Consider the following 16,883-nt stretch of genomic DNA (forward strand, 5'->3'; position numbering starts at 1 on the left):
CCTGTGATACCCTTTTCCCCCGCCTGTGGGCCCAACCCAATCGCTTGAGGGCTTTGTTCTACCACGCTAACCCCAAATGGTCCTGGGTAGACACCAAGAATCTGAGGGATTTCTGGTCCTCTTTCTTGCTGGATCAGTACAGACGCACGCTCTAATGTTGTCAGTCGCCGTCCTTTTGTGCTGGTGCATACAAATGCGTTATGATTCCCAGTCTCGATTCGTCCCTCTAGCATCTCCAATTCCTTTCGAGCGGCATCAATTTCTCGCAGCGAAATCCCCATGAAAAGGATGTCAAAAGCCATAATTGCCAGCGTCATCCACGACGAAGGAGAATTTTGCATACAGTACGCGACATTGAGTGCCCCAAACACATCCGCGTGGCAAAACCACCAAGCTTGGGGTCTCGTCGCCGAGATGACATACTGCCCGCGAAAAGAGATTACGCGTTGCCAGCTTTATCACTGGTAAGAGCAGCCCAAACGCCATTTTGCCGTTAAAATTCGAGATTGTCGTGAAAACGTAAAAGTACGGCGGATGAACACGAGCAGAAACTCACCGAGCCACAGCTTCATAGTACCAATAAGCATCTCCCTTGCCCCAGGCGTTGAGTAAATTTTACCCCTCCATTGAACTGCCAGAGCTGTGGTCACCAGCGCAGCCCACACTGGGCTAAGTTCATGAGCGGTAGCGGGAAGCCGACAATCAGCACCAGGCCGTACAAAATCCCGACGCTTAGAGCTGATATAAGGAGGGAGTCTCGGGCAAGTTGTCTTGTGGGGTACGGGAGAACTTGCACACCTTTGCGGAATTGGTGGAAGGCGATCGACGTCATTGCCATATAAGCGTAAAATTCACGTACGAAGAGGAGTCGATTGGCTTGGACCCCTTCGGAAGGCGCAGCGAGGGGTATTACGTCGATGAGAAGCGTCACAACCAAGCACGGCACCAGAGTAGCCACTGTGATAGTCATTGCGTGAAGCCAACTCGTCTCGCGCGCATACCTGGCCAGGTGTTGAACGCGATGCGACGAGTAGCAACCGTGCAGCTTCACTTGCGTCGCCCTCCACACTTGGACGATCAGGAACCCAGGGGTCTCAGCAAGGGGAGGACGCTGGTTGATGCTAAATTCGACCATAATAATCTCAAACAACGAACACTGCAAATACACTTGCTGACGTGATCAGGGATTGACAGTAGTTTGTTTTGAACTACTATCCAGTTGATACCAATATTAAAATGATGCTCAAAATACTATAGTAGCTAGTATTTTGGGACGAGGAGCCACCTAATACTACTGCAGTAACTAGTAGCTCAGATATGGCACATTTATTAATGCTGACTACTGTCACGCACTTGAAGAAATTTAGCGGTGTGTGTCAATCTTTCGGCTTCCAAATGAGGTCTGGCCACATTCCCATTTAGTACAGATGAAGATTTACGACCTGCAGGACCACTGATCCAACCACCGTACACAACATTGCTACACTGGCTTTGGTCCCGCATACAGCAAACCCCGATCCCCTGAAGTGGCCAAAATTGCTTTGGTGGCGTGAGCTTAATTTCCCCTTCGAAGCAGAGGTCGGAAAAAATAGTGCAATACAATAAATAATCAGTTTTTTCAATATTAATTTTTATTATTGGGCTACATTGGTCCCCGTACAATATTAAATTGGCCCAATTATTGACAATAAATTCCATAAAAGTGCCTTGGCTGGACTCCTATAGTTTTTGTACAAAGCTCCCTGTTGATGGCGTCATCTCCAGCCTCCGATGACATCAAAAACGGCGTTAACCACACCACATTTCGCCCAAGGCAAATGACTGGCTTGGAGACGTGCTCCAACCAACTCCGCAGCCTGCAAATACGGCTCCACTGGCAGTTCATATCTGCATTTCCACAGGATAGCAATGGTCGCCAACAAGCAACTCGCCGCCTTCTTCTACACCTCGCGTGGTCAAGGCCTCTTCAGCTGCAACTTATGTAACAGCGTGCGCAAACAGTTGGCTGGGTCAGGTTACTCCAATCTGGTGGCACACCTGGCATCGAAGCACGCTGGCTACGAGGCAACGTACGCATCGCTCCAGGCCAGCTCGGACCGACCTCTTCAAGCGTTCGGCTTCGTCGCAGAGGAAGCCAGCCATCTCTTCCAATGGGTCCGTTGGATCATCGAACGCAACATGCCCGTCCACGAAGTCGAAGATGCACTAACTCGGGCCATCAGCAAGCTCCGACCTGTGACCGCCAAGGCCGTCAAGAAGTGCATGGAGGGGATCGCAATTGAAGTCGGCGAGAAGCTGGGGAAAGAGATGGGAACGCTCTTCGCCCTGATGTTTGACGGCTGGACCCACGCTGGCATTCACTATGTTGCTCTCTACGCCGTCTACGAGACAGCTGGTAAGCTGCGCATACCGCTACTTGGTATGTCTCCCCTTGAAGATGGCGATCAGATGGCAGACGCCCACATCAAGCTGTTCAAGAACATCCTGGATGTGTACGACAAGACCAGCGACATGGTGGGGTTTCTGGTGGGGGACAACTGCGCAACTAACCAGTCCATTGCAACCAAGATTGGTATCCCCCTCGTCGGCTGCGCCAGTCATCGTTTCAACCTGGCTGTGAACAAGTTCATGGAGCCGTATGACGACTTACTGGGCGAAGTCAACAACCTTAGGGTGGAACTTCGTCATGAAAACAACCGTGCCGAGCTGAAGAAGTACACCGATCTCGTCCCTATCAAGCGGAACGTCACGCGTTGGTCCTCGACGCTTACAATGGTGGAGAGGTAGATTCGTATTCGCGCAGAGATCAAGAAGGTCGACGCCGTGGAGGAAATGGTCGCAACCGGCGGGAAACACCGGAAGTTGGTCGCGCTGTTTGAGCACCTCAAGAAGTTCGAGAGCGTCTGTAAGCGGCTTCAGCGCGAGGACATCGATATGGGAGAGGTACGCCTGATGTTCGACTCCCTCATCGCGGAGTACCCTGTCATGTCAAAGCATCTGAAGTCGACCGCCAAGATCGCCCATACGCCTGCATTCGAATCGGGTGTTGTCAAGGTCATCTCTGGCACGGCTCTATCGTCCGCGGAGACAGCAGCTTTGAAGCGGTTCAAGCAGGCACAACCCACAGGAAAGAAGCGCAAGGAGCGGGAAGAAGACTACGCGATGATGTTGCTCCAAGTCAAGGGAAAGAAGAGGAAACAAGCGCCAAGTACCACACGTTACATGCCGCTCGTGAAAATGGTTCCTCCGACGTCAAACACGGTCGAGCGGCTTTTCTCTCAGTGCAAGCTGGTATTGTGACGGGGCACACAGCACTTCTTAACAGAGGAAGCAGGAGTATACAAACTCCAAGTGAACAGCCGTTCACGTGTCCCTGGTCTGAAGGGGACGACTTGACTTGAAAAGCGGTAGATCTAAGACTGAATGTATTTATAGGTTGGTACAGATTTGGCCTGCATACAAATCCTAAGTTCCCTATAGTTTGTGTCATACAAAATGTATCTGTTGGCTCTGAGGCCACTTGGGTCACTATCCAGGGGAGTGACCGATGTAGCCATCCCGGAATAGTGACAGGGTCACTATTCCATGTAACCCCGTTACATCCTCCCCCACTTAGATTCGATCTTATCGACCAATCATAGCGAGGTTACGCCGCCGACTCACATTTCACTCGCAAAGTCGAAATCCATCGACAACGGCGCGAGCTCTGGCGCATCGCCCCCCGGGACTCACAGAGCAACCGGCGCATCACCGAGCAAGCCGCAGGGTCTCCACGTCGACCGGAAGCATGCCTCCAAAGCGCAGTGCGCGCAGTGCGAAAGCACCTCCGAAACCGCGGGCCGTAGGGCCGAAGACCAGGGCGGCCAAGGCCAAGGACGAGTCGTCCGCGCTGATGGAGGCCACGAAGGCGGCCGAGGTGGTGCGCTCTCGTAGCAGCACGCCGGAGAGTGGCCGTCAGGCCGGGGCTCGGAGCAAGTCTCCTGACGCCGCGCAAGGCAAGGAGGAGAGTCCTCGGGGCCATAAAAGCCCGGCTCGCGACTGGGAAGCCGCCGTCTTTGACTGCACGATGGTCCAGTACTCCGGTGAGAGTTCACCCGACGACGAGAACGTCTCGGAGGGCAGCACGCACGCTGCCGAAGGCACGGAGCTGGCGGCAGGCGACATGACCAACGCCTCGGCCGACGCAAAGGCCTCGTCAGAGAAGGAGGCGGAGGACGCCGAGTCCGGCTCAGGCGACAGCAAGCAGTCGCACGACGAAGTCGCCATGGCCGACGCTGGGGTCGTGGCCGAGAATTCGTCGAGCGACGCGGGTTCCGAGCCCAAGGCGGTGTCGCCACCCAAGCATCTGACGCTGGCAAAAGGTCGTGAGCGCGCCCAAGCGTCGAAGGCGGCTGTCGCTGCGAAGACCGAAGAGGCCTGCGTCCCGTTTCCAGGTCGCCTCGCGGTCCCAGCTCCAAGCTGTTCAGCGACTCGGAGTCTGAGGACGAGGAGCGTGCCGTCCATGAGCCCAAGGAGCTCTCCAACGACCTCGACGAGCAGCAGGAGCAGTACCACGCTGCTCGTTCGGGGGCACACACCAGGCAGTCGGCTTCCGCGACTGCTGTCGAGTCTTCGTCAGGCGGTAGTGCCACGTATCCGCAGGGCTACTTCCCGCCCGAGCCTGGCACTGGTGCGCCGCACCCGGCTCCTCGTGGCCTTATCGGCGGGTACACCTCGAGGGGTTCCTATGAACGTGCTCTCGTTGAGAAGGAGCCACTCTTTCTTGGCGACATAGAAGCCGCCCGGTGTGTGCTACTAGCACCACACAAGCTCACACTGAAGGAGTTCACCACGCTTCGCAAGAAGCCGGAGGACAAGGGTGGACTCCATCCTGTGTGGGGTTACCACTGGGTCAAGCCGAATGAGAACATGACCTGGAACGAGGTGGAAGACCGCTTCTGGCGCTACGTCCAGCGCAAAGGATATTCCGACCAAGAGTTCAAAGAACTCCGTGAGGATCGCACTCTGTCCGCTATCCTGGACTTGCGCGAGCTCCGCATCGAGTTCGCTCAACTCGTGAGCAAGCGCAAGCTCCACTCGAAGATGGACGAGCTGAAAGCAAGAGGCGAGAGCCAAAGCTCGTGAAGAGCGTGGGCGTGGTGCGACTACGTCTGCTACCGTGCCCCTGGTATCGGCCAAGAAGCCAAGGACTACTTACGAAGCTGCCGCTGCTTCTCGTCCCATATCGCACCAGCCTTCGGGCAGTCTGCCTGGAGCTGCTCAACGGGCTCCCACGAGTTATCCGACTCAGGGTAACCCCTCCACTTCACGAGCAGCTGGTGCTTGCCATGGAGCCGCCGCTCCCGGACGACTCGTTCAACGTGGTAGTGGATCTGCCCATTACGATCAAGGAGGGCCGGCGGTGGCCTCGCACGGCCATGACTACGAGCCTGAGGCGACGCAGCCGTATACTGGGGGCCCGAGTCAGGTGGTGGCCCTGCAGCAAGAGGAGATTCGTCTTCTCCGGGACCGTGTGTACGTCCTCGAGATCGCGCTTGGCGTCGGCCTTGGTGGCGAGGCTGCCACTCGTGCTGGCCAGCCTGGTGCCGTGGAGCGGCTCCGTGAGGATGTTGCCTAGCTCTATCAAGAAAATCGCAGTCTCCATGGCCGTGTGGATCGTCGAGCCGACCTGTCGTCTTACGACTCGCTGCGAAACCAGCTCGCTGGCCTTCGGGTCGAGCTTCATGGTCACGCGCCGTATCCGGAGCAGCAGCAGCCCCACTCGTATCAGGCCCAGTTTGGTCAGGGCTCGTACGGGGCCCCTGCGTATGCTGCTCCGATGTACGCCGCTCCGTCGTACGACCAGCGCGCGTGTCAGGCGCCTTACCGCGACTCGACGCCGCGCTTCGAGGAGCTACGCTCTTCTCCACCGGGCCACCCACCGCTTCCTGCGGGGCAGCCAGAGCCAGAGGGTCATGGTACCTCTTAAGACGATCCACGTAAAACGTCGGGTGAGTCGTCATCGACTTGGGCAAGTCTATGGTGTACGCCGCGCCATGCCGGCTGAGGACCGTGAAGGGTCCAATGAAGCGGTGCTTCAGCTTGTTGCTCTCGACCGAGCTAACAGTGTTTAGCGGTAGGTTTTTATAGTATCTAGGAGAACTAAATCCCCAACCTTACACACGTTCATGTTTCCTCTTCCATCTCGGTCAGAGTACTCCTTCTTTTTATCTTGGGCTTGCGCCATGGTGTCTCGCACCCTGCTGATTATGTTCAGCCTGTCTTCGGCAAACGAGGACAGTTGCTTCCGCAAGGTGGCTGGACTCACGTCCGAGACTTGGGAGGAAAAGGTTTTCCGAGCCTCTCCCCCACTTAGGACCGAAGCCCCGGTACTGCCTCATAATATGAGCGGCACCTGAGGGTGGCGCAACCCGTTCAGGTAAAAGGGCGTAAAGCCCGTCGATGCATGTACCGCATTGTTGAGCCGCGGGTCTCGATCAGAGACAATGGTCTCGGGCAGACCGTGGTGTCGGAAGACACAGTCCATGAACAGGCGAGCGACCTCGTCGCCAGTGACGGTGCCACGAACTGGAGCAAAGTGGACCATCTTGCTCAGACGGCACACGAAGGCAACAACACCAGTGTTGCCACGGTCATCGGCCGGAAGTCCGAAGACAAAGTCGAGACTCATCGACTTCCAGCAGTCCGCTGGGACCGGCAGGCTCTGCAATGGTGCCGAGGCGTGACCGGCAGGCTTCACGCGCTGGCACGTCTCGCCCGTACGGACGTAGGTGGCGACCCACTTGTACATGTGACGCCACCAAAACATCTGCGAGACAGACGCGTACGTCGTCTCACGGCCGAGATGGCCACTGGATGGAGCGTCGTGCGCCTCCATCAGGATGTCGTACTTGAGATCCTCGTCGTTGGGCACGACAATACGGGGAGGATCCTCGGGCTCGACCCTATAGTGGAGCAAACCGTCAGCCCACTCATAGCGGTGCAGCCTTGCACGTTGTCGGGGCGTCACTCGGCCTTGGCTTCCGAGCCAGCGGCCAAGAACCGCACAAGAGGTTCGAGACTGGCATCGTCTCGGTACCCCAGCCTGATTCGATCATACAGATCCGTCGTGACCCGACTAATATGAGCAAGCTCGTAGTCGGGTCGGCGCGACAGCGCGTCGAAAAGCACGTTCAACTTGCCCGGCTTGTACTCGACACGGAAGTTGTATTCCGCGAAGAATGACAGCCAACGCGCCATCCGCTGTGAGAGATGCGGCGTGTTGACGGCAGTCCGCAAGGACGCGTGGTCTGTATAAACGACAAAGGGCGTCGAGCGCAGGAGGTGCACTCGGAACTTGACAAGAGCGTACTTCATGGCAAGTAGCTCCTTGTCGTGGACTGGATAGTTCCGTTCGGCTGCCTTGAGCTGCCTGGACTGGAACGAGATGACCCGTTCGCGGCCTTCATCGTCGGCCTGCAATAGCGCACAGCCAATTGCGTAGTCAGACGCATCACAGACTACGCTGAAAGGCTTCGTCTCGTCCGGCAATGCCAGGACTGGCGCGCGCTGTAAGCTCGCTTTGATGTCGTTAAAAGCATCTTGATGGCGACGCTCCCAGCGCCAGTCGACATCCTTCTTCAGGAGATCCGACAAGGGCCGTGCCAGCTCGGCGTAGCCTGCACTATACTTGTGCAGGTAGTTGGCGAGGCCCAACCACTGTCGTAGGTCCTTCTGCGACCGAGGTGGCGGCCAAGCCGCGATGGTTTTCACCTTCTCCGGGTCCGTCCGGACCCCGGCGCTGCTGACGAAGCAGCCCAGGACCTTGATCTCCTCAGCTGCGAACACACACTTGTTGATGTTGGCGTACAGCTTGTTCGCCCGCATGACTTCGAACACACGTCGAAGGTGCTGGAGATGTACCTCCATGACCGTCTGGCCTGCCTCGGCACGGCTGTGGACGAAGATGTCGTCAAAGTACGTCTGTGTGAACGCACGCAAAGGTCGGAACAGTTGTGTGACCAAGCGATTGAACGTTGCCGGGGCGTTAGAAAGCCCCTGAGGCATGACCAGCCACTCCCAGAGCATACCGCTCGGCGTGCTCACAGCCGTGAGTGGGATGTCGCTTTCGCGCATCAGAATCTGGTAGTATCCGTCCACCAGGTCCAGCGCGCTATACAGCGTGCAGCCGGCCATGTTGTTGAGCAACACGTCCTTGCGCGGGATCGGTGTCTGCGCAGGCACTGTCGCGCTGTTCAGCTTGTTATAAGCATGAACCAGACGCCACTTTCCGTTCGGTTTGCGAACACAGAAGGTAGGCGTCGAGTGCGGGGACTTCGACTCCCGCACCATGCCTGCCTTCGCCTTGGCGGCAAAGAAGGCATCAATGACTTCACACTGCTCCCGGGGAAGAAGCCATTGCCTCGTGACACAGTACTTCGTGCCCGGCACGAGATCGATCTCGTGCCTGATTCCCCTGTCCGGAGGGAGATTGGACGGTGGATCCTTGGACACCGCGTCCTCAAACTCCTTCCCCAAGGGGTACACCGGGTCCCGGGGGTTCTTAAGAATCTCAGAGCGCGCGCTGTCTCTGGAACTCCTCCAGGACTTCCTGGTCCATGACCGAGGACGAGTTCAACTCGGCCGACGTGGACTCCGGTCGGAGGAGAACCAACTCTGCGATCTCTCCGGCCTTTAGCTCGGCCAAGAAGTCCTCCATGGCGAGCTCCTCAAGGTTCCGCAACTCTGAAACCTCGGGCAGAGCTGTAAGCTCGACAGCTCCTGTCTTGACCCGACTACCGGTCACGCCGTCGAAGATGTGATAACACTCTTCGGCGGCTGGAGCCTTGGCTGGAGGCTCGGAGTCGCTGGCGACCGGCGTCGTCGGCCACACGCCTAGGCCCGGCTTACGACGTGACCCTCGGGTGTCTTCGTCTCGTGGCGCCGCCTTGACGGCACCACCGACCTTCTCGATCTCGTGCGGAACTACGTTACCCGCCTTGTCTTTGAGCGGAACTTGGTTACCCGCCTTGTTCTTGAGCGGAACTTGGTTACCCGCCTTGCTGGGTGGAACTATGTTACCCACCTCGCCGTGTGGAACTTGGTTACTCACACCAGGAGCGCTTCCAGCGACTCCCGCATGAGTTATGGTCTGAGTGACCTCCTGTGGAACTATGTTACCCACATCGGAAGCGCCTGCAGTGCCTTCCTCATCAGTTACGGTCTGAGTGACCTCGCGTGGAACTTGGTTACCCACGCCAACGCCAGCGGCACCTTCTCCAGCAGCCCTTGCTGCCTGCGGTTCTTCGTTACCCGCGTGTGGACCTACGTTACCCACCTGGTAGGTGCTGTCCGGCACCTCCACTCTCAGGCCTTGTCCGGCCCGGTCGGAGTCATCGTCAGTCTCGACGGATCCCAAGACAGAGACTCTCAGGGGCTAAGTCCCCATGGCGTGCGCCACCCGCACGCCCCTCATGAAGACTTAGTGTTTCCCCAGTAGGGCGCCCCGCCCCTACTGGTGTCCAGCGTTCCCCTGGTTCCTGGGGCGCGGCTTCTGCCAGCGACCCTAGAGCCAAAGGGCTTCGAAGAGAACTTCTTCTTCAGTCCTCCCGCGGGACAAGCACGTTTCATGTGCCCAAGCTTGCCACAGCCGTAGTAGCGAATGTCGCTCTGCTCGGCCATGCCCAGATCCATGGGAACCGGCCCGTTGATCGCTCCATTGCCGGAGTTACCATTAGGCGCACCGCCAGAGGCAGGGTTGCTCTGCCATACCGTGGCGGGGGTACGAGCCTGCTTGTGGCTGTACTCCTCCTGGAGGGCGATCTGAATCGCCTCCTCCATAGTGTTTGCTTGCACACGGAACAGTTGCGTGCGGGCAGGACCGACACGCAGACCGTCCATGAACACGGTCACCTTGATGTGTTCAGGCAGGGGGTTCCCCACCAAAGAGGCAGTAAGCACTCGCATCTCCTGGATGTACTCATGCAGCTCGCGCCTTCCTTGTTTGAAGGCGAGGAAGCGCGAACGCTGGCGGTACTCGTAGTTCGCCGGAAGAAACGCGGCCCGCAGCTGCTCGCACAGCTGGGACCATGATGCGAAGCATCCAGGCGTCGTCGCTTCGCGCGTATACGCCCAACTCTTAGCGCGACCACTAAGGTTGGAGAGCGCAAAGGCGACACGGAGTCGCTCGTCCGAGACGAGAGCCGCGTCCATCGCGAGCTCAACCTCTCGAACCCAGAAGTGAAGGTTTTCTCCTTCCTTCCCTTCGAAGGGTTGAACCTTCAGCCGCAGGGGCTTCGGTTGCACCGGCTTCGGCGCGGCCACAGTGGCCTGCAGCCCTTGAACGTGGGCGATGAGCCCTCGCTCGTAGGTGTCGAACGCGTTGATACGCTCAACCTGCTCAGCCGGCGTCGCGGCCGCTAAGCTACGCAGGGCATCTGTCCCAAAGATGCCTGCCATCTTACGAACGGACTCGTACTGCGAGTCGTTCAGATGGGGAAACTCCGTACGATCCATCTTGGCTCACTCGATGAGACCACAGAGGATTCAGGTAGTCCAATCTACCCGCGTAGGCGTAGGATTGACTACAAGTGCTACCAAGTGTGACGGGGCACACAGCACTTCTTAACAGAGGAAGCAGGAGTATACAAACTCCAAGTGAACAGCCGTTCACGTGTCCCTGTTCTGAAGGGGACGACTTGACTTGAAAAGCGGTAGATCTAAGACTGAATGTATTTATAGGTTGGTACAGATTTGGCCTGCATACAAATCCTAAGTTCCCTATAGTTTGTGTCATACAAAATGTATCTGTTGGCTCTGAGGCCACTTGGGTCACTATCCAGGGGAGTGACCGATGTAGCCATCCCGGAATAGTGACAGGATCACTATTCCATGTAACCCCGTTACAGGTATTGACACCGCAGCGTCGATCCATGCTTCCGGCCAACTTCGAGCAGCTGGCGTTTCTCCGGGTCAACCGCGGCATGTGGGACGTTTGCACAGTAGCCCGAGTTAGCAAGCAGCAGGGTAGCTAAACTAGCAGAGGCATTGATAGTGGGGAGCGTTCTAGCTACATAACTCAATAAGACCATCCCTAACATTGAAGTTTACACTCCTCATATTTTTAGAATTTTTTTAAAATTATGCCACGACACTAATACTGTATTTTCAATCCAAGTCAAATCGTAGTTATGTAACCAAGTATGTCCGCTTTTCAACGCAGGTATTCCCAGCCTCGACAGAGGCATATTGATGAAAAAGATGCATTTCATATCGAGCGTATGCCTATCTTGACCTGTATCCCCCTCTAAAAAGATATGGTCGGCCCGAAATAAATAATTATAGATCAATCCTTGTTTATCCTCAACATATCTTTGATAAGTGTAAAAATATACTGCTTGAAATACTCCTACAATAGCTAGCCAATTAGCACACACTTCAACACACGTCTACCTTAGATTCTTGGCTTAGCTAGCTATGCACTTGGGAAAAACAAAGATGCCGAAGAAGGGCAAGAGGCTCAAGCAAATTGCCGCTCTCGCGGCAGCTAAGCGGGCACGCGACCGGCAGGCACGCCACCAAGCTGTTCCAGCCCCTCTTGAAGTTCTCCGACAAGAAGCGCTGTCGACGCCATGGTGCTGTCCACGTCCAGCCGTGGACGAGAGTGATACGTCTTCGTTAGAAGACAACTCATCCGACTTCGGCGAAGGTCCCAATCTCTACACAGTAGACGCGATCTACGCGAAAAAAAACTAATCCAGCAGGTGCCGCTTATTATTTTGTTGGCTGGGTGGGCTATGCGGAGCTAACATGGCAGCCCGCAGTTGACCTACCTCAAGATCTCATCAGTGAGTTTGAACGTGCTTAGCTTGGTGTAAGCTGGCCGGTCGATTACCGAGCGGTGATTCCAATTGGGATTCCTACCGGCAGTGGCAGGGGTAGACTTGCTAGGCGCACCATATAAATTGCAATATAAATTGTGTGGATGCCTGCTTTTGGTGACGAGACTACTGGCAATCCGCGATTGTATGTACAAATGCAGCTGCGATACTACTGCTGCAGTATTCTCGAAAGAACGCGAGTCTATCTACTGCCCACTTTCATTTAATGTCGATCCTGCTTCATGCGATAACCACGCAAACTGGAAGCTGTAATCGTAGCCTACCAGGAACAGTCAGAGAACGACAAGACAAGTCAGTACTAGTATCTCTTGCCGTTGGAATGGAGTGCGACCTACCCAAGTGCTGTAGCGAGCTCTGGACATTGTACAACAGCCAGAAGATGAGGCTGATCTGCACGTAATCGACTTGCTTTTCCAGCACAAAGGCGATTTGCTGGATCGGGGACGACCCCAGCATGCGCTTTAGCATGAAGGTTAACAGCACCAACGACACGGATTGCAGTAAGCAGTAAAAGGCCACGTTGGCCAGTGTCTCGATGAGTTGGCCCTGGTCGATTCCGTCGTAGATCGCGTAATAGTCGCGGTTGGGAGGTGGCAACTAAGTAGATACCTCCAATACAGCAGCACACTCGATTAGAGATAGAGTAATCAGTAAGGATTCTTACACAGTACGTACAGAAGACGAGCGGGATGATGACTTCGACGTAGTTGAGGAGGAGCAGAAACTCCGCCATGTAGAGCAGTCGCCGCACCTTGCGCGTATACTTCAGCCTATCTTGAGAGCTCAGGGTTCGGCTCTCCGTGTCACGGGCGTCTCCTTTCAACTCTTTAACGATCCCCTTAACTTCCGGACTCTTCGCCGTGGGGTAAATACGACCACTTTCTTCAAACGCCTTGCGGAATTCCTTGGCAATCGTCGTGACGGACGATGTAAACGTTTTCTTCGCCGTGAGCGTGGCGAGTTTGGGCCCTTCCCGCTCTTGCTCGGCATCCAGCTGCAATATTTTAAGCTCCAGCAGTTGAGACGACCGAGAGGCCTCAGCGTGTGTCTGTGACTCCCTCTCGAGGAGAATACTCGCTCTCTCGATCGTGGTGGGCATTCGACCCCCTAGACTGATATAACCAACGGTGCCGTGGTGGCTGCTCCACATGTAGCTGTCGTCCACTTTGCGCTCGAGTTCGCCCAGCCCTTTGCGCGCTGTCTCGATATCCCGCAGTGACAGACCGATGAGGAAGATGTCAACCACCATGAGCTCCATCGTCGTCCAAAACGAGGGCGAGCTCTGCATGCAGTAGGCCACGAACAGCGACCCAAACACGTCCGCATTGAAGATGACGAGCCCAGGCGTCTCGTCGCCTAGATGACCGACAGGCGTGCGAACAGATTCCTCATGAAGATCTTGATCACTGGCAACAACAGCGTGAACGCCATCTGAGCCTGGCTCGTCAGTGAGGTGAAGATGTAAAAGTACGGAGGGTAGATGAAGCCCAGCAAGAAGTCGCAGATCCACAACTTCACCATGTCGATGAGCATCGTCACGGCCTTCGGGTTGTGTAGCAGATACCTCCCCCACTGAATGCCCATGGGAATAAGCGTCAGAGTCAGCCAAGCAGGGACGACCACAAGTGTCGTGAACGGCACGGGGAAGCCAATCCACAAGATGGCCCCACAGAGAACCCCAACCGTCAGTGCCGACACGATGAGCGTGTCTCGAATGACTCGCTTGGTCGGGTAGGCGAGCTCTGTACGCACCCCCGTGCGGAACTGGTGGATGGCCAGGAACGTCATCACTATGAAGCAGTAGAACTCCCGCAGCAAAAACAGTTTGTTGTTCATGATGCCCTCCGATGGGTGGGCCAGTGGCACGAAGTCGATTAGAAGCGTGACTATCAAGCATGGCACTGGAATCCCCACGACGACTGCAACGGCCCGCACCCAAGTCGTGTCACGGATGTACTTGGCCAGATCGATGACTCTACCGGTCGAGCAGGTGCCCGAAGTTCCACCTGCGTGGCCTCCCAGATTTCAAGCAGAGACGAACGCTTACGAACCATTTTGGAGGGATGCGTTGGCTAAAACAAGACTGAACGCCAATGACCGACGGAGACTTTCGAGTCAGGCTCAAAATATCGTTTTTAGGCTCATTTTTAGGATGGATTATCAGATGGTACACTGTACCAATGTGCCTACATACTCGTACTTTAGGGCTTTTAGGCATTTCACTAGGGTACTAGTAACGGATGGCGCCGACGGAGCGGAAGCGGCAGCGCGCGGCCAGCGACGACGCGGCATCCAGAGCGTCGGCCAAGCGGCCAGCGCCTGGCCAAGAGGATGCAGAAGCCTCGGGCGACTCGGCCGTGGACGTCGAGCTGGCCAGCATCAACGACCTGCTGCAGCAGGAGGAGACGTCCCAAAAGCGTGCGTAACTCGTGGCATTTCATCGTTAAAACACACTTTATCGCATTTTAACGCTTTTACTGCTAATAGAGACCTGGCAGATCGGCAAGCGGGTCAAGAGGCTGCTGGAGAGCAACGAGGCCCTGCCCGTAGCCAAGCAGCTGGACGCGTACTTCCTCTGGGGCACGGCGCTGGCCCGCCTGGCCTCGCTGAACGAGGACCCGACGCTGGCCGACGCCGCGGCCGACAAGTTCCAGCAAATGTTGAAGTTGAGCCAGGCGGACGCGGCCAACGAGGACGCGGCCGACGCCGCGCTGGGGCCCGTGGGCTTCTCGCTCTGGGGGTCGTCGCTGCTCATCGTGGCCACGGAGACGCGCGGCCGGCCGCTGCTGGACCAGGCGCTGGCCAAGTTCGAGCGGGCCGTGCAGGTGGACGGCGGCACGACGTTCGAGACGCGCTTCCAGTTCGCCAAGGCGCTCAAGGAGGGCGGAGACCTCGTGGCCTTTCTGGAGCAGGAGGACGCGGGCCAGGAGCAGGCCAAGAACGAGTACTACAGGAGGGCGCTGCAGGTGTGCGCCAAGCTGGAGGAGATCTACAAGGCCGAGGTGGCCAAGCAGAAGGAGGAGCAGGAGGTTGAGAAGAAGAAGGAGCAGGAGGAGGAAGAAGATGAAGAGGATGATGATAAGGTGACGGCGGCCGACTTTGCCGAGGCGAAGCTGCTCGAGGCCGTGCTGCAGGGCCTGCTGGAGGACGCCAAGAGTGCGGAGGACCTCTACCGCACGCTGGCGCTGTACAAGGAAGCTATTGGTAGGTTGAGCAGTAAGTTCGCCCAGAATTTCAGGCGCCTGACAGCTTTGTTTCTTTGCGCAGAGCTGAACCAGGACAGTGCCGAGGCGCTGATGGAGATGACCAACTATCTAGCTGCCAGGTGCTTGGCCAGGGAGAGTCTGGGGGCCAAGCCGACGGCCGAAGAGTGGACCAAGCTGTTTGACGACTTAGAAGCTCAGTACAAGCGCTTGTTGGCCGAGGCCGGCTTCGACCTGAAGGAGTGCCACGAGATCTGCCACCGTAAAGACACTCATGACCAAGAGGAGCCCGCGGAGGAGGAGATTGATGAGCGAGTCCCGCACCTGCTCAACACGCTGGGCAAGGGACTTGCGGCCTTTGTGCGCTCGTTCCCCGAGCTTGGAAACGAAGCGGCTGAACCTAGCAAGAAGCAGCAAAAGCGGAAGAAATCGAGCGGAGGCGCTCGCTTCACGCATGCGGTGGAGGTGTTGCGCTCCGCCCACCACTTCCACGACAAGCTCGGCGGCTACTACCTTGCGTGCTTGTACGCGTCCCCTGCATTCGAACACGAAGAGGTAAGCTCACTTTGTTCTATCATGCAAGCGTTGTCACTTTTACTAACGGAATTTTGGTTGACTTCGCAGCAATGCCGTACATGGCTCGAGACTGCGGATAGCTACGGCTCATTAGAGGACGAGTTCGACGTCCAGGAGTTCACCACGATGCACGAGAAGGACTGGTTTAAGCGCCTGGCCCAGCCTCCGAAACAAATAGACGAAATTGACGGTAAAGACCACGCCAATGCTGAGGATGACGACGATGAGTAGCTATAGAGTAAGCCGCTTGACTCGTCGATCGCAGAATGAAACGTGTTCAATCGACGGGATGCGCTCAATTGCTCACCTTTCTCAAGGGCATTCGTTGTTTGGTGGCAGGATTCGAGAAAATACAGCGGCGGAGGCGGACAAGATCGAGCAGTTTAAATTTTTGAGTTTCAGGCGAGCGTACTTTCCGACTGGTGGCTTTCAAAGACTTCAATTGCGGCGGCGAGCTCATTGTAGAAAGCCCTCGGCAGTGCAGACTCGCTCTTCCTGAAGTCTACCTGTGGCGGCAAGACAAGCATGAGCTGGCAGGACGACAGGAGCGACGCGGACGGGTACGAGTGGATCTGCACCTTCTTGAGCGGCTACGACGGCGACCTGATCGAGTTCGAGCTGGGCGAGGACGGCCAGCACTTCTTCGACAGCATGGACCCGCTCCCAGCCCAGGCCACGCCGAGCAGGCTGCGCGCCCAGGACGTCTGCAGCCCGTCACCGCAGCTGCTAACGCCGTTCGTCCTCAGCGTCGTGGCGGGGCTGCAAGGAACGCTACCGGACAGCGAGTCGCGAGCGGGGACGCCTCCATCGTCATCCTGTGTGAAGGGCAAGGAGGGTCAGTCTGCTGCGTTGGACGTGCTGGAGCTCCGTTCTCGAAGCTTTCGCCGTGCAGCGACCACCCCTCGCAACCGCCGCCGAAGCATTCGTCACCCCATGACTGCAGCCCCGCAAGGCGCGCCACAAGATCAAGCCCCGACTCGAAGCAGCGCGAAGGCAGACTCCAGCTCGAGCTCGCGCCAGAAGATCAACCGCCGACTCTTCTAGCCGATTCATGACCAGTTCACGTCCAAGACCAGCCGCCTCGAGCTCAAGTGTAAAGTGTTGTAGAGAGTGAATGTGTAGTAGCAGCCCGCCCGAGAACAAGAAGCAGTCACTGTTGTTGTACACAACAAACGAGTCTAGCTCTGATAACACGAATATGATTCAGGAGCGTATCATTCATCTT

General features: G+C 56.5%; 6 protein-coding genes across 6 annotated transcripts; 4 read left to right on the forward strand and 2 right to left on the reverse strand.

Moving 5' to 3' along the window:
* Nucleotides 1-646: 646 nt before the first annotated feature.
* PHYSODRAFT_531034 (hypothetical protein) lies at nucleotides 647-1,135 on the reverse strand (the record flags this gene model as incomplete). Its single annotated transcript, XM_009539449.1, has 1 exon — nucleotides 647-1,135. One exon carries the CDS (start codon nucleotides 1,133-1,135, stop codon nucleotides 647-649), a length of 489 nt encoding a protein of 162 aa, XP_009537744.1.
* Nucleotides 1,136-1,908: 773 nt separating this feature from the next.
* On the forward strand, nucleotides 1,909-2,187 carry PHYSODRAFT_531057 (hypothetical protein; the record flags this gene model as incomplete). Its single annotated transcript, XM_009539450.1, has 1 exon — nucleotides 1,909-2,187. A coding segment is annotated over one exon (279 nt), but the record flags the coding sequence as incomplete, so codon positions are not given.
* A 141-nt stretch (nucleotides 2,188-2,328) lies between these two features.
* On the forward strand, nucleotides 2,329-2,787 carry PHYSODRAFT_530223 (hypothetical protein; the record flags this gene model as incomplete). Its single annotated transcript, XM_009539451.1, has 1 exon — nucleotides 2,329-2,787. The coding sequence occupies one exon, from the start codon at nucleotides 2,329-2,331 to the stop codon at nucleotides 2,785-2,787; it is 459 nt and encodes a 152-aa protein (XP_009537746.1).
* Nucleotides 2,788-3,300, forward strand: PHYSODRAFT_530732 (hypothetical protein; the record flags this gene model as incomplete). The annotated part of the gene is made up of 1 exon (XM_009539452.1): nucleotides 2,788-3,300. A coding segment is annotated over one exon (513 nt), but the record flags the coding sequence as incomplete, so codon positions are not given.
* An 8,764-nt stretch (nucleotides 3,301-12,064) lies between these two features.
* PHYSODRAFT_341139 (hypothetical protein) lies at nucleotides 12,065-13,933 on the reverse strand (the record flags this gene model as incomplete). Its single annotated transcript, XM_009539453.1, has 5 exons — nucleotides 12,065-12,138; nucleotides 12,215-12,476; nucleotides 12,544-13,161; nucleotides 13,245-13,835; nucleotides 13,886-13,933. The coding sequence occupies 5 exons, from the start codon at nucleotides 13,931-13,933 to the stop codon at nucleotides 12,065-12,067; spliced, it is 1,593 nt and encodes a 530-aa protein (XP_009537748.1).
* A 186-nt stretch (nucleotides 13,934-14,119) lies between these two features.
* On the forward strand, nucleotides 14,120-16,702 carry PHYSODRAFT_353033 (hypothetical protein; the record flags this gene model as incomplete). The annotated part of the gene is made up of 5 exons (XM_009539454.1): nucleotides 14,120-14,297; nucleotides 14,367-15,083; nucleotides 15,147-15,637; nucleotides 15,707-15,885; nucleotides 16,246-16,702. The coding sequence occupies 5 exons, from the start codon at nucleotides 14,120-14,122 to the stop codon at nucleotides 16,700-16,702; spliced, it is 2,022 nt and encodes a 673-aa protein (XP_009537749.1).
* Between the last annotated feature and the right edge of the window lie 181 nt (nucleotides 16,703-16,883).

This window comes from Phytophthora sojae (assembly GCF_000149755.1).
Source record: "Phytophthora sojae unplaced genomic scaffold PHYSOscaffold_13, whole genome shotgun sequence".
Lineage (NCBI taxonomy): Eukaryota > Oomycota > Peronosporomycetes > Peronosporales > Peronosporaceae > Phytophthora > Phytophthora sojae.